Genomic DNA, 16,209 nt, shown 5'->3' on the forward strand with positions numbered 1-16,209 from the left:
CAGCCAGTCCAAACTGACCAATTTTTCTCACTAGAAGCCAAAGAATCCTGATGAAGAATCCCACAAAAGCATTAACTTAAACCATCTCTTCAGGTGCCTTTTCTAATAAACCAATGAGGAGACACTGGCGTCAAACAAAAGTGACCCTTTTTAGAGAGGCACAACTAATAAGATACTAAACCAAAGGAAACTTATAATATTAAAGAATATTATTTCCAGTGTCCGCTACACACTCTAGTCCCTGTGGTGCCCACTGGTCACGGAAGGTCTCAAATATTACCAGCAGCCGTGTCTTGCTATGTATTTCCAGCATTTTCTGTTTTTATTACCATTAAGAGAGACTAAAAGCCTCAACATAAATCGAACTGAAACACATTGTCTTGGCACTGTAAACAGGCACATACTATGCCCAGCCAGCTAATAGTCCTCAAAACAGACTCCTATTTAACATTTACAAGCTATTTTTGTCACAACTGAAGCAAACAGGCCTTGCCTTATAGCAAAGTGGTTATATCAAGTAATAATCTCGGGAGGGCCAACTGAAGGGACATAATAGATCTATTGCTTTTTTAAAAAAAATCCACTTCACTATGGCAACAGAGCACAAAAGCACCTACATGCTCCACCAGGCAAGACAGCCGCTCCCTCTAGATACAGCAAGTCCAGGCTAGAATTAGGAAAGAGATTTAACTGCATGATTTCAGCATATTTTTTAATTTAAATGGAGAGTGGGGATAAGAATATCTCTCATATTTCATATTCAAAAATGATTTAATAATAGTGTGCAACAAGTGACTCAAGGATGGAAAAACTAAAAATCAGAACATAGATTAAAATAAATACTTCACACCATTTTAACTACTGAAATACAGCAAAACACAAATCCCAATGGGCAGAAACAGTTTATTTCACCTGTATTATCAGATAGCAGGCGATACAGAAAGTATGCACTGGCTGCGATGATGAAATGCAGCAATAAATGTGTCAGTATTCAAGTATATCTAGCCACATTTCAGGTGCGACTAGTCATAATGGGCATTTAGTTCAGAACAAGAGTAGCTTATCAAACACAGTGCAATATTCCCTGTATATTAGACATTAGGCCTGAGACAGAATCCATATTCTACTAGTTCTGCAAATACAGCAAACGAGAAATATGAGCAAGCTTAACATAAATCCCTCCCCGCCCCCCCCTCACGAAACTGCTGACCAAGGCGGCTGTGGAAATCCTTCACAAAGTAGATATGTCAAGAGAAGCATGAAGATGGGGCAGTAAACTAAGAGGGCAGGTTTAACAGAAAATGGGTGTGTAGTGCAAAATATTATTGCTTTGCTCTTTATGGCACGAGTACAATGTTAAAAAAAAAGAAACCGAAAGCAGAAGAGTTTTCTTGAAAAAACTATTAGTGTTAGCATCACACCCACTATTTTATTAGAAAATGTATGGTTCTGCAGTGATGTTTAATACTTTATGTAGAACACTTCGCATAACTAGTCAGACCTGAAGTAGGGATCCCGCTAGTTATACTTGAATACTAATTTAAACATATGTGCAGAACTCTGCTGACGCCACAGGCTGCAAAATATCCTAGAGATTTATTCTCAAACATGGTTCTGCAGATTGTAACCATTTATACCTCTGACCAAACTTTGCATTTGCTTTATAAAGAAATATTAATTAACACTCAGATCGTACATACCCTCAATATACATCGAGATCCATGTATATCATATAACTTTGATTAAAAAGTCACCAGATTGGCCCCATTTTAATCTCAACGACATGTCTGGCAAGCTTCACCTGGCTTAACTACTTCTACTTGAACAGGTTGAGATCGGAAAAGATACCAAAAACTGCACTAGCAAATCCAAGAAATACAAATTCAGGCCACATTCTGAGATTCAAAGATACCTGCTGTTAACTTTTGCATATAATCTACATAAAAACCCATGAACTCTACCACCCAGAAGGACATGGGTGGTGGGCACCTGTGAACACCATCACCTGCAAGTTCTCCTCCAAGTTATACACCATCCTGACTTAGAAACATAAAGCCGTTCCTTCAGTGTCGCTGGGTCAAAATCCTGGAACTCCCTACCTAACAGCACTAGAGGAGTACCTTCACCACACAGACTGCAGCGGTTCAAGGCGGCTCACCACCATCTTCTGAAGGGTGGTTAGGGATGGGCAATAAATGCTGGCTTTGCCAGCGATGCTCACATCCCATAAACGAATAAAAAGAGACATAGATTCTGTCTTTCTGCCAAAGATACCACTGAATGTGGCTAAAAGTTAAATTATGGAGGACAGGTAGCATAGAATAGACTTGCATTCCCTGGAGTATAGAAGGTTAAGGGGTGATCTAATTAAGGTTTAAGATGATTAAAAGAATTGATAGGGTAGATGAGAGAAACTATTTCCTCTAGTGGGAGGAAGCCCAGAACAAGGTAGCACAAACTTAAAATTAGAACTATGCCATTCAGTGATGTCAGGAAGCACTTTTACAAAGGCTAGTGGAAATCTGGAACACCCCCCCACCAAAAAACTGTTGAGGCTTTTTGTCCAGCAGCTGCAAGCCACACTTTTGACTTCACCAGAGTGATTGCTACAAATGTTTCCCTCCATCCAGGATGCGGTTGGATGCCGCTTGCCCTTTACCATCACGTGCCCTGTTAGAGCCGCTCGTTATTGGTCGGTTTCCTTTCTTCTGATGGCCTGGAGCGGTGCTTGGCAGTGGTGTGGGTGGTCTTAATGTCCTACTCCAGCACAGAGTACTGGAAGAGGTTCATTAAATCCTGTCATACTTAAAGTAACCAGGTATCATCTCTTCAATTTCACTTCATCTTGGCTTCACCCCAGAACATAATCGCTCATTTAGACAGGTGATGCTGGCAAACGTTATGCAGTGACAATAAAAACCTGACAAGCGCTTTTAAAAATTGTCAAAAATGTCAATCTAATCGTGTAAACATATTGGGCCAGACGGAGGTAGAAGTAACTGTGAGGCGATCAGTGCTCACCGTTATTCACGTGGAACGCAACTGCTGGTGACCGCACATCCACAATTCAAACGCAGAGATCAGGAAGTTGCTGTGTGAGATGCAACATTCCGCCAGAAGCTTCCCGAAAACAGCATCTCGCCGTCTGACTCACAATTCAAATACATTGTACAGTATGAAGTTGCTGTACTTACCTCAGATACGGACTAAACTCACCAGAAAAGTTAGGGCTTGTCCATTCCAGTGCAAGTACAGGAAACTCTTTTTTTATCCGGCACCGACGTGGTGCCGGTTTATCAAAAAGTCCGGATTACCGAGAGTTATAGTTAAAAGGTATGAGAGCTCCGTACACAGCAACAAATCCAAGCTTCCCTGTTGCTTAGCAACAGCTGCAAGAACCCCGGCCACAGACCAAGCGTCCCTGTTGCTTAGCAACAAGTGCAGAAACCCCCGATTACACAGCCAAGAATCAAGAAACGGCCACTATTAAGAAAAACTTAACTGAACCTACTCCTGAATTTTGCCGGTTAACCGAGATTTCCGGTCGTTTGGGTGTCGGTAAATCGAGAGTTTCCTGTACCCTTTTAACAGTGGTTAAGTCTTAATTACTACCAAACAACCTCTCTGGCACTGAAAATTAACTGTTGCAAGTGTGGAGTCTCATTCCTTCAGAATTTAATTATAGTTGGAGATTTAAAAAATTGAAATGTTGTTTTTACTTTTTCTTTGTCTCTTATCTCTCTCAATCCAATCTTTCTTTCCTTCTCCTTCACTTGCTGTACCTGATTTGACATTGAATTCAATATTCTAACTGACAGTTCCTGGTTCAAATTCTGCACTGCTCATTAACAATTCTTCAATCCAATTGGTTAAGGAGATATATAGTTGCTTGCTCTGTTCAGACAGGTCCCAGATGCCCTGTAGAGGGTGCCGTACTTTTTGGATGGTTTGCCGACAGGAACTTCCAGTGCAAAAGCTATGGGCAAGTGAAAGTCTAATGAACGGCCGCCGCTCAAAGAAAAATCCGGTCCATTAAAACCTGATGAGATTTATCTTACTGGGAAGGCTAACCCTGGCTTTCCTGATTGAGAAAAATTAACAATGGATGTGCAGTATCCAATAAACTGCGATTGAACAATATAAAGTATCTTTAGAACACAAGAACATAAGAAATAAGAGCATGAGTAGGCCATACTCATACTAAGTCTGCTCTGCCATTCAATAAGATCATGGCTGATCTTTGACCTCAACTCCACTTTCCCACCTGATCCCCATATCCCTCAATTCCCTTAGAGTCCAAAAATCTATTGATCTCAGCCTTGAATATTTTTTTTTTTTCGTTCCTGGGATGTGGGAATCACTGGCAAGGCCAGCATTTATTGCCCACTCCTAATTGCCCTTGAGAAGGCACCTTCTTGAACTGCTGCAGTCCATGTGGTGAAGGTACTCCCACAGTGCTGTTAGGGAGGGAGCTCCAGGATTTTGACCCAGCGACAATGAAGGAATGGCAATACATTTCCAAGTCGAGATGGTGTCTAACTTGGAGGGGAACTTGGGTGTCCACAGGTGCCTGCTGCCCTTGTCCTTCCAGATGGTAGAGGTCACGGGTTTGGGAGTTGCTGCAGTGCATCTTGTAGATGGTACACAGTGCAGCCACGATGTGCCGGTGGTGGAGGGAGTGAAATGTTTAAGGTGGTGGATGGAGTGCCGACCAAGCGGGCTGCTTTGTCCTGGATGGTGTCGAGCTTCTTGAGTGCTGTTGGAGCTGCACTCATCCAGGCAAGTGCAGAGTATTCCATCACACTCCTGACTTGTGCCTTGTAAATGGTGGAAAGGCTTTGGGGAGTCAGGAGGTGAGACACTCGCTGCAGAATACCCAGCCTCTGACCTGCTCTTGTAGCCACAATATTTGTGTGGCTGGTCCAGTTAAGTTTCTGATCGATGGTGACCCCCAGGATGTTGATGGTGGGGGATTCGGCAATGGTAATGCCATTGAATGTCATGGGGTGGTGGTTAGACGCTCTCTCGTTGGAGATAGTCATTGCCTGGCACTTGTGTAGCATGAATGTTATTTGCCACTTATCAGCCCAAGCCTGAATGTTGCCCAGGTCTTGCTGCATGCGTGCATGGATGGCTTCATTATCTGGGGAATTGCGAATGGAACTGAACACTGTGCAATCATCAGCGAATATCCCCACTTCCGACTTTCTGATGGAGGGAAGGTCATTGATGAAGCAGCTGAAGATGGTTGGGTCTAGGACACTGCCCTGAAGAACTCCTGCAGCAATGTCCTGGGGTTTAGATAATTGACCTCCAACAACCATCATATTAAGGGACCAGAGTCGCAAGCTGTGTGTAGAGCCAGATGATGTAGGTGGGGTTTTAAATGAATTTTTTGCATCTGTTTTCACCATGGAGAAGGACGATGTGGACATAGAAATCGGGCAGGGGGACTGTGATATACTTGAACATATTAGCATCGAGAGGGAGGAAGTACTCGTGGTTTTAGCAGGCTTACAAGTGGATAAATCCCCAGGACCGGACGAGATGTATCCCAGGCTACTATGTGAGGCAAAGGAGGAGATTGCAGGAGCTCTGACACAAGGATTAATTAGGGATAGCCAGCATGGCTTTGTCAAGGGAAGATCATGTCTGACCAATTTGATTGAATTTTTGAGAGGGGGTGACTAGGTGTGTGGATGAGGGTAGTGCAGTGGATATGGTTTACATGGATTTCAGTAAGGCTTTTGATAAAGTCCCGCATAGGAGACTGGTCAGGAAGGTAAGAGCCCATGGGATCCAGGGTGCCTTGGCACATTGGATCCAAAACTGGCTTAGTGGCAGAAGGCAGAGGGTGATGGTGGAAGGTTGTTTTTGTGACTGGAAGCCTGTGTCCAGTGGGGTACCGCAGGGATCGGTGCTGGGTCCCTTGCTGTTTGTGGTCTACATTAATGATTTGGATGTGAATGTAAAAGGTATGATCAGTAAGTTCACAGATGACACGAAAATTGGTGGGGTGGTAAATAGCGAGGCAGGAAGCCTCAGGCTACAGGACGATATAGATGGGTTGGTCAGATGGGCGGAACAGTGGCAAATGGAATTTAACCCTGAAAAGTGTGAGGTGATGCATTTTGGACGGACTAACAAGGCAAGGGAATACACAATGAATGGTAAGACCCTAGGAAAGACAGAGGATCAGAGGGACCTTGGTGTGCATGTACATAGATCCCTGAAGGCAGCAGAACAGGTGGATAAGGTGGTTAAAAAAGCATATGGGATACTTGCCTTCATTAGCAGAGGCATAGAATATAAGAGCAGGGAGGTTATGATGGAGCTCTACAAAACGCTGGTAAGGCCACAGCTGGAGTACTGTGTGCAGTTCTGGTCGCCACACTATAGGAAGGATGTGATTGCTTTGGAGAGGGTGCAGAGGAGATTCACCAGGATGTTGCCTGGGCTGGAGCGCTTCAGCTATGAAGAAAGACTGGACAGGCTGGGGTTGTTTTCCTTGGAGCAGAGAAGGCTGAGGGGGGACCTGATTGAGGTGTACAAAATTATGAGGGGCATAGATAGGGTAGATAGAAAGGAACTTTTCCCCTTAGTAGAGGGGTCAATAACAAGGGGGCATAGATTCAAGGTAAGGGGCAGGAGGTTTAGAGGGGATTTGAGGAAGAACTTTTTCACCCAGAGGGTGGTTGGAATCTGGAACTCACTGCCTGAAAGGGTGGTAGAGGCAGGAACCCTCACAACATTCAAGCAGCATTTGGATGAGCACTTGAAATGCCATAGCATACAAGGCTACGGACCAAATGCTGGAAAATGGGATTAGATTAGACAGGGTTTGATGGCCGGCGCAGACGCGATGGGCCGAAGGGCCTCTTACTGTGCTGTAAAACTCTATGACTAACCACAACCATCTTCCTTTGTGCTAGGTATGACTCCAACCAGTGGAGGCTTTTCCCCCTGATTCCCATTGACTTCAGTTTTATTAGGGTTCCTTGATGCCACACTCAGTCAAATGCTGCCTTGATGTCAAGGGCAGTCACTCTCACCTCACCTCGGGAATTCAGCTCTGTTGTCCATGCTTGGACCAAGGTGGTAATGAGGTCTGGAGCTGAGTGGTCCTGGCGGAACCCAAACTGAGCATCAATGAGCAGGTTATTGGTGAGCAAATGCCGCTCGATAGCCCTGTCCATCACTCTGCTGATAAGAGTAGACTGATGGGGCGGTAACTGGCCGGATTGGATTTGCCCTGCTTTTTGTGGACAGGACATACCTGGGCAGTTTTCCACATTGTCGGGTAGATGCCAGTGTTGTAGGTGTACTGGAACAGCTTGGCTCGAGGTGCAGCTAGTTCTGGAGTGCAAGTCTTCAACACGACAGCTGGGATGTTGTCATGGCCCTTTAACCTTTGCTGTATCCAGTGTGCTCAGCCATTTCTTGATATCACGTGGAGTGAATCAAATTGGCTGAAGACTGGCTTCTGTGATGGTAGGGACATCAGGAGGAAGCCGATTTGGCTCATCCTCTCGGCACTTCTGGCTGAAGATGGTTGCAAACGCTTCAGCGATGAGTGAACATCCACAGCCCTCTGACGTAGATAATTCCAAAGATTCACAACCCTTTGAGTGAAGAAATGTCTCATCTCAGTCCTAACTGGCCACCCACTAATCCTGAGACTATGCCCCCTAGTTCGAGAGTCTCCAGCCAGGGGAAAGAACCTCTCAGTATCTACCCTGTCAAGTGCTCTCAGAATCTTATACGTTTCTATGAGAAACATTTAGTTAAGTTCCTCCAAATTGGAATATATGCATTGTGATTTGAAGTTATTGACGTGACAGAAGAGTACATCAAATTGACTGCGGGTTTGTTTGAAAAGGGGTCCATTGCTGGTGTACTGCATACTTCACACAGATTACAGAGAATAATGAATATCTGGCAGTGATTTTAAGAGTGTGATCTAATCAAAGACTTCAGATGTCAACTCACAAGAGCAAAGCTCAACTGATACATAACCATCAGCTGAATCTGTCAATTAGATGACAGACTTATAATCACTCCCTGGTATTTAAAAATAAAAATTAATTATATGGGAAATGGAGTGGTTGGAGAGAAGATAAAAGGGAATAAAGTTTGCAGTCTGCAATGTGTCAGCACCAGCCATCATAGCTTACTCCGGATAAGCAATCTACTCTATGACCTCGACGCAGAATAGTATTCATAGATTAATGTGCAGTCACCGTACATTTGTGTGATGATACAGATTACTAGAAAATTCTGTGTCCAATATAGTTTATATAACTATGTTGAAATTATAGCTATTTAACATTCATTTCCTATGTAATAACGGAATCCGGAAAATATTTAACGGTGACTTCAATTATCCTAAGGGGACTTCCATTCCCCTACTATAGACTGGGATAGTGATAGTGTAAGTGTAAAGGGCAGAGAGGAGGAAGAATTTCTGAAGCGTGTTCAGGAGAACTTTCTTGACCAGTACTTTTCCGGCCAAACGAAGGAGGAGGCATTGCTGGATCTGGTTCTACATAAGAAATAGGAGCAGGAGATTCGGCCCCTCGAGCCTGCTCCGCCATTTAATGAGATCGTGGCTGATCCGATTTTGGCCTCAACTCCACTATCCTGCCTGCTCCCCATAACCCTTGACTCAAAAATCTGTCTATCTCAGCCTTGAATATATTCAATGACTCAGCTTCCACAGCTCTCTGGGGTAAGAAATTCCAAAGATTCTGGGGAATGCGGTGGGTCAGGTGAATCAAGTGTCAGTAGGGGAACATTTAGGGAACAGTGATCATAGTATCATAAGGTTTAGATTAGCAATGGAAAAGGACAAGGAGCAATCTAGAGTTAAAATATTTAATTGATGAAGGAGGGCCAGTTTCAGTGAGTTGAGAACGGACCTGGCCCGGGTAAATTGGAATCAAAGATTGGCAGGCAAAACTGTAATTGAACAATGGGCTGCCTTTAAAGAGGAGCTGGTTCGTGTACAGTCGAGGTACGTTCCCATGAGGGGGAAAGGTAGAGCAACCAAACCCAGAGCTCCCTGGATGATAAAAGAGAGCAAGATGAAGTAGAAAAAGGGGGCATATGACTGATGTCAGGTTGAGATTACAAGTGAGAACCAGGTTGAATATAGAAAGTTCAGAGGGGAAGTGAAAAAGGAAGTAAGAGGGGCAAAGAAAGAGTATGAGAATAGACTGACAGCTAACATAAAAGGGAATTCAAAAGTCTTCTATAGGCATATAAATAGTAAAAGGGCAGTAAGGGGAGGGGTGGGGCCGATTAGGGACCAAAAAGACCTTCGCATGGAGGCAGAGGGCATAGCGGAGGTACTAAATGAGTACTTTGCATCTGTCTTTACCAAGGAAGATGCTGCCAAAGACATAATGAAAGAGGAGAGGTAGTTGAAATACTGGATGGGCTAAAAAGGGATAAAGAGGTATTAGAAAGACTGACTGTACTTAAAGTAGATAAGTCACCAGGAGCGGATGGGATGCATCCTAGGATGCTGAGGGAAGTAAAGGTGGAAATTGCGGAGGTACTGAACCTAATCTTCCAATCCTCCTTAGATATGGGGATGGTGCCAGAGGACTGGAGAATTGCAAATGTTACAGCCTTGTTCAAAAAAGGGTGCAAGGATAAACCCAGCAACTACAGGCCAGTCAGTTTAACCGTGGTGGTGGGGAATCTTTTAGAAACGATAATCCGAGACAAAATTAACAGTCACTTGAACAAGTGTGGATTAATTAAGGCAAGCCAGCACGGATTTGTTAAAGGCAAATCATGTTTAACTAACTTGATTGAGTTTTTTGATGAGGTAACAGAGAGGGTTGATGAGGGTAATGCAGTTGTTGTGGTGTACATGGACTTCCAAAAGGCATTTGATAAAGTGCCACATAATAGGCTTGCCAGCAAAGTTGAAGCCCATGGAATAAAAGCAACAGTGGCAGCATGGATATGAAATTGGCTAAGTAACAGAAAACAGAGAGTAGTGGTGAACGGTTGTTTTTCGGACTGGAGAAAGGTATAGTGGTGTTCCCCAGGGGTCGGTACTAGGGCCACTGCTTTTCTTGATATATATTATTGACTTGAACTTCGGTGTACAGGGCACAATTTCAAAATCTACAGATGACACAAAACTTGGAAGTATAGTGAACAGTGAGGAGGAGAGTGCTGGACTTCAAGAGGACATAGACAGGCTGGTGGAATGGGCAGACACGTGAATTTAACGCAGAAAAGTGCAAAGTGATACATTTTGGTAGGAAGAACGAGGAGAGGCAATATAAACTAAAGGGTACAATTCTAAAGGGGGTGCATGAACAGAGAGACCTGGGGGTATATGTGCACAAATCGTTGAAGGTGGCAGGGCAGGTTGAGAAAGCGGTTAAAAAAGCATACGGGATCCTGGGCTTTATAAATAGAGGTATAGAGTACAAAAGCAAGGAAATTATGATGAACCTTTATAAAACACTGGTTCAGCCTCCACTGGAGTACTGTGTCCAATTCTGGGCACTGCACTTTAGGAAGGCTGTGAAGGTCCAAGAGAGGGTGCAGAAAAGATTTACAAGAATGGTTCCAGGGATGAGGGACTTCAGTTACATGAATAGACTGGAGAAGCTGGGGTTGTTCTCCTTAAAGAGAAGGTTGAGAGGAGATTTGATAGAGGTGTTCAAAATCATGAGGGGTCTGGACAAAGTAGAAGGGTCGAGAACAAGAGGACACAGATTTAAGGTGACTGGCAGAACCAAAGGCAACATGAGGAAAAACTTTTTATGCAGCGAGTGGTTATGATCTGGAATGCACTGCCTGAAAGGGTGGTGGAGGCAGATTTAATCGTGGCTTTCAAAAGGGAATTGGATAAGTACCTGAAGGAAAAAAAATTGCAGGGCTACGGGGAAAGGGCGGGAGAGTGGGACTAGCTGAAGTGCTCTTGCAGAGAGCCGGCCTGGGCTCGATGGGCTGAATGACCTCCTGCTGTGCTGTAACCATTCTAGGATTCTGTGTCATCCTTAAATGCCACATGACAGTCACCCGTGAGTGGGGAGTGTCTGATCAAAAGAAACATATGCTATTAATATCATGGCTCTTACTGATTTTATATAATTTTAACTTCTTAAGAGTAAAATTACTCTCCAATGGCTCGGTGCAAAGCAGCAGTGAGACAGACCAAGAAGGTCTTGCATTTGATTCAGTCTCCGAGTTAACCGATCTGTCGGAGCATCAGCAGGAGCACCATAAGTGATTTCAGCATTCCTGGTCTATGGGGAAATAGTAACCAGCAAAGCTTCCACTGATCACAATCCAGTGATCCTTGCTAACAGGAAAGACTGAACTGGTTGGGTTCTTTTCTCTAGAAAATAGAAAGCTGATTATAGAGGTCTTTAAAATTATGAAGGGGTTTGATGGGATAGATGTAGGGAAGGTGTTTCCACTTGTGGGGAAAACCAAAACCAGGACACAAATATAAGATAGTCACTAATATATCCAATAAGGAATTCAGGAGAATCTTCTTTACCCAGTAGTTAGAATGTGAGACTTGCTCCCACATGGAGTAGTTGAAGCGAGTAACATCAATGCATTTGTGGAGCTAGTTAAAGTACAAGAGGAAGAAAGGAATAGAAGGATTAGATGAAGTAGGATGGGAAGAGGCCTGTGTGGAGCATAAACACCGGTATAGATCAGTTGGGCCGAATGGCCTGTTTCTGAGCTGTAATTTCTATGTAATTGAACCTAAATCAGGAAATAATACAGTTTGAACCAGTCGAGACAATATCACAGATAGTTTTAAGACTGGTTCAGGTTTATTTTTCCATAATGTTATAGATGGAACTTTCATTTCTGTGATATTACTCTCAGCTTAATGAAAATCTCACACAGATGGCACTTCCTGCAGTTTTAAGTTAGCCTGATGTATCAACAGCGCCAGTGCTCACAAAGGTGGCACGGAAAAGATGCAGCTACAAGGACGATACAAGAGTAACACAGCAGTCAGGTTCAGAGATATACAAACAAGATTGTAAAAAAAAGGTGCTGGAGATCTGAAAAATATACATTTCCAGAATTTACTGTTTTATCACAAAGAATCCCCAAGTTCTCATTACTATTACACTCTGTCTCCCTCTCTTTCGCAATCTCTCTGGATTGTTCCATACTTTCTCTCGTCTCCGCTCAAGTGTCTCATTCTCTCTCCTCGGAGTCTGTCCATTTTACTACCAACTCTTTGCCATGTCTCCCACTCTGTGCATGCCTGCAATAGTCTGTGCGTCTTTCTCTCCCCCCTGTATATCCGCATGCCCATACTTTCTTCGGTGTATTTTTAATGACTTGTTTGAATTAATTTTGCTGAACTTTTCCTTGCTTTTGTTCTTTTGACTCACTATTTCCGTGTAAATCCATTGCTAAATTGTTATTTACGGTCACTGTCCGTGGCTAATTTTAAAGCCGCCCGTGTGCATTTGGCGACGAAGGGGGAAGGGCTAAGCGAGCCAAGACCTGTGAGCGGCCACTCTCAGAGGGGAGATTTGGGTCAGAGGGCGCAAAGGGGCTGAGAATTTTGGGAGCAGGTCACACAGGAGAAAAGTGAAGAATGCTAAAAAAGGGAAATATAGGTGGAGTATTTTTTTTTTTTTTTTAAATGGCTGCCTTGTGTGTACTTGTGGAATTGCTGGGGTGTAATTTTTTTTAATTCATTCTTGAGATATGACTGGATTTATTGCCAATCCTTAGTTGCCCTAAGGTGTCGGTGAGCCACCTTTAGGAATCACTGCAGTCCACGAGGTGAAGGTGCTCCCACAGTGCTGTTAAGTAGGGAGTTCCAGCATTTTAATCCAGCGACAATGAAGGAACGGCGATACATGTCCAAGCCAGGATTGGTGTGTGACTTGGAAGGGATGGTAATCCTGTGCGTCTGCTGCCCTGACCCTTCTAGGTGGCAGAGGTCACAGGCTTGGGAGGTGCTGTCAAAGAACAATTGGTCCATGTGCAGTCACGACAGATCAATCGACACTGGGCGGGCACTACAATATCACATGCTGACAGACACACAAAACCTTTAATACAGAAAAACAAAATACGGCAAATCCTCAAAATCTGAAATAAAAAGCAGACAATTCTGCAAACACAGGTGTTCACACCTGAAGAGAGGAAAACATATCAATGTTCCAACGATAGGTCGACATCCAAAACATGAAGCTGGCTTTTCTGTATTATGATGAAGGACCTGCTGCATATTTCCAGTAAACAATGTAGATTGTCAGATTCCAATTAAGAAATTTTACTTTACGGATTTAGAACGAGAGGCCACCATTTGGTCACCCAGTTGGCTCCGTTATAATTCCGACTTTTCAATACTGTAAATTGTATCAGACAGTTTATTGTCACCACTCTTTCTGCTTCCAATCCAGAATCCTCAGCTAATGTAATATTGAATTTTTAAGACATTACATATCTATTCATCTTCTATCCTAGCTCTCAGTTACTATTACTCCATCCCTTAAGGAATCAGAAATCTGTGAAACTATTTTGAGAGATGAAATCTGTTTTATGCTTTCAACATGCTGGACGACGATCTACTCATACCTCAACTACCCTCTGCCGGATCAAATTTCACTGCAGTTCCAATACCTGGCAACAAAGTGATCAAACTGCACTCCCATTAACTACTCGAAAAAAAATAGCACAGCAGTTTTGCGAGTGAAAGCTACAGGCTCCATAACTGAAGTGCTTTGCTCGCAGGGGACTAGGCAAAGAGCAAGTAGCTAATCTGTTCTAAAGATGATTAGACTACAAGTTCAACATTTACATTGCAGACAGATAACCAGAAGCATGTGTACGTACGGATCTAAGGAGCTGTTCTCCTGCCGATCACAGATCAGAGTGAAACATGGCAAATCATATTTCCACTTCATTGCGATTATTGAAACATGAACACCTTCAAAACTTGTCACGGTACAAACCTTAATTCTTTTCCTATAGGTAAAATTACCCCGTTGAGGAAATCATGGCTCAAACTAACTTTAATGAGATTTCTACATCAGCATTCGAATAACTCAGGCACTGAAACTCAGCTTTCAAATAAGCCAAGGTGACTTTTACATGGCACTCCAAGTAGGTTCTGGAATAATCCACTTCCAACCTATCTGAGATTTAATATTGACTTTAAGTTCCATGTGTTTCATAGATTAATAATACCCCTTCCAGTATCCACTGGCCCAAAAAGTAGACACCAAATGGCTGAATAAAGTTCTTGTTAGCTCTGGAGTTTAGGTGGCCAGAAACCACATTAAATATAATGTAGTGGGGACACGAATGTCTGCTGCTGGAATCTGATGCTGGCTTTAGAATAGCAGGATACTGAGTAACTGGCTATTTCCAAGAAGTCGGGAGAGTTCTATCTGCCACTATTTATAACAAAAACAAAAAGCTGCAATAAACTTGTGGCAGTATTGCTTACTCCCATCTCACTGCACCCGCACCGCATTCTTAGCCTTTTCGTCTTGGAGAATTGGCTCTTTCCAGCGGCTCAGAAACTGGTCACTATGCAAAGACCTTCAAATCACAACCTCCACAAGAAGGGCAGGTAATCTGATTCTCAAAGCGGACAACAGGTACAGTAAAGACAGCTCCACCCCCCCGCAAACAATGTAACACCTCCCTCTTGATAAGCGCAGCCCCGGGGCAATCTAGCTCCTCGAGTTCTGTCTTTACCCAGAGTAATCAAAGCAACCCCCAGTCACTGCCCCTACCACCCCCCCACCCACCCACCCAGTCACTGCCCATACCACCCCCCCAACCCAGTCACTGCCCCTACACCCCCCCCAACCCAGTCACTGCCCCTACACCCCCCCCAACCCAGTCACTGCCCCTACACCCCCCCCCAACCCAGTCACTGCCCCTACACCCCACCCCCAACCCAGTCACTGCCCCTACACCCCACCCCCAACCCAGTCACTGCCCCTACACCCCACCCCCAACCCAGTCACTGCCCCTACACCCCACCCCCAACCCAGTCACTGCCCCTACCCCCCCAACCCAGTCACTGCCCCTACCCCCCCAACCCAGTCACTGCCCCTACCACCCCTACCCCCAACCCAGTCACTGCCCCTACCACCCCCCCCAACCCAGTCACTGCCCCTACCACCCCCCCCCAACCCAGTCACTGCCCCTACCACCCCCCCCCAACCCAGTCACTGCCCCTACCACCCCCCCCCAACCCAGTCACTGCCCCTACCACCCCCCCCACACAGTCACTGGGCAGTCACTGCCCCCCAGTCACTGGGCAGTCACTGCCCCTACCACCCCCAGTCACTGGGCAGTCACTGCCCCGACCCCAGTCACTGGGCAGTCACTGCCCCTACCACCCCCCCTCAGTCACTGGGCAGTCACTGCCCCTACCCCAGTCACTGGGCAGTCACTGCCCCTTTGCCCCTCCACAAACTCACCAGAAGAAAGTGACGGTGCCGTCGTCAAACACCTCGGACTCGGTGCTGCGCCGGGCCTGCTCCTCCTGCCTGCCGCCGCTCTTCCTGGCCGGCTCCCCCTGCTGCTGCTGCTGGGCTCCAGGCTCCGGGCCGCTCAGCAAGCCGTTCGGCTCAGCCGCAGGCGGCTTTCGAAGTGCACCGCGGTCGGTGCTGGCCCCGCGGATCATAGGTCGGTGCGGCGGGACCCCCCCGAGCACAGAGTTGCCGGGCTGATGGCGGGCGGGATCTCTCTGTGGCGGCTCCCGATCCCAATCACCAGCCGGCACTCCGCCGCATCACTACGCATGTGCGGACCGCCACCGGAAACCGGCCAGACCCCGGCTGGGGGCGTCGCTTCCGGTCGCAGAGCTCAGGTGCACTGGCTGTGGCCAGACTGAGGCTCAGGTGCTTGCAGTGCCCAAGCCAGGTTCAGCTGCACCTCCTGGCTGCACAACACCGGGAACCAAAGTTTCCTTTAATGTTTTAAGTTTAGTTACAGTTTATTTGGTTATGTGTGCATCAAAAGAGAAAAACAGCAGGCAGCATTCTTCAGTCACAAATTTATTTAGATGTAAATAACAAACCTTGTATATTTTTTTTAAATGCAAGTTGGCAGCATCCTACGATTTATTGGCATGTTTACACAATAGGGATGTCTGTACATTTGCCAACGTTAACATTATCCTTTTTGCAGCTATAAACCATTCCTGGAAAGGGAGGGCAGGGAGAGATC

The 16,209-nt window shown here is 45.2% G+C and overlaps 1 protein-coding gene across 5 annotated transcripts in view; it reads right to left on the minus strand.

Moving 5' to 3' along the window:
• ptdss2 (phosphatidylserine synthase 2) overlaps nt 1-15,827 on the minus strand; it is a 110,280-nt gene extending 94,453 nt beyond the window's left edge. Inside the window, exon 1 of one of the 5 annotated variants that reach the window (XM_086007630.1) lies at nt 15,459-15,827. In XM_086007630.1, coding sequence (XP_085863756.1) covers nt 15,459-15,664 — 206 coding nt within the window. In that variant the 5' untranslated portion in view covers nt 15,665-15,827. The remainder of the gene's footprint in view (nt 1-15,458) is intronic. The other 4 variants (XM_086007632.1, XM_086007628.1, XM_086007631.1 and 1 more) reach the window with 4 other exon arrangements.
• Between the last annotated feature and the right edge of the window lie 382 nt (nt 15,828-16,209).

The sequence above is a fragment of the Somniosus microcephalus genome, chromosome 15 (genome assembly GCF_052327205.1).
Source record: "Somniosus microcephalus isolate GS21.2 chromosome 15, FLI_Smic_1.0, whole genome shotgun sequence".
Classification (NCBI taxonomy): domain Eukaryota; kingdom Metazoa; phylum Chordata; class Chondrichthyes; order Squaliformes; family Somniosidae; genus Somniosus; species Somniosus microcephalus.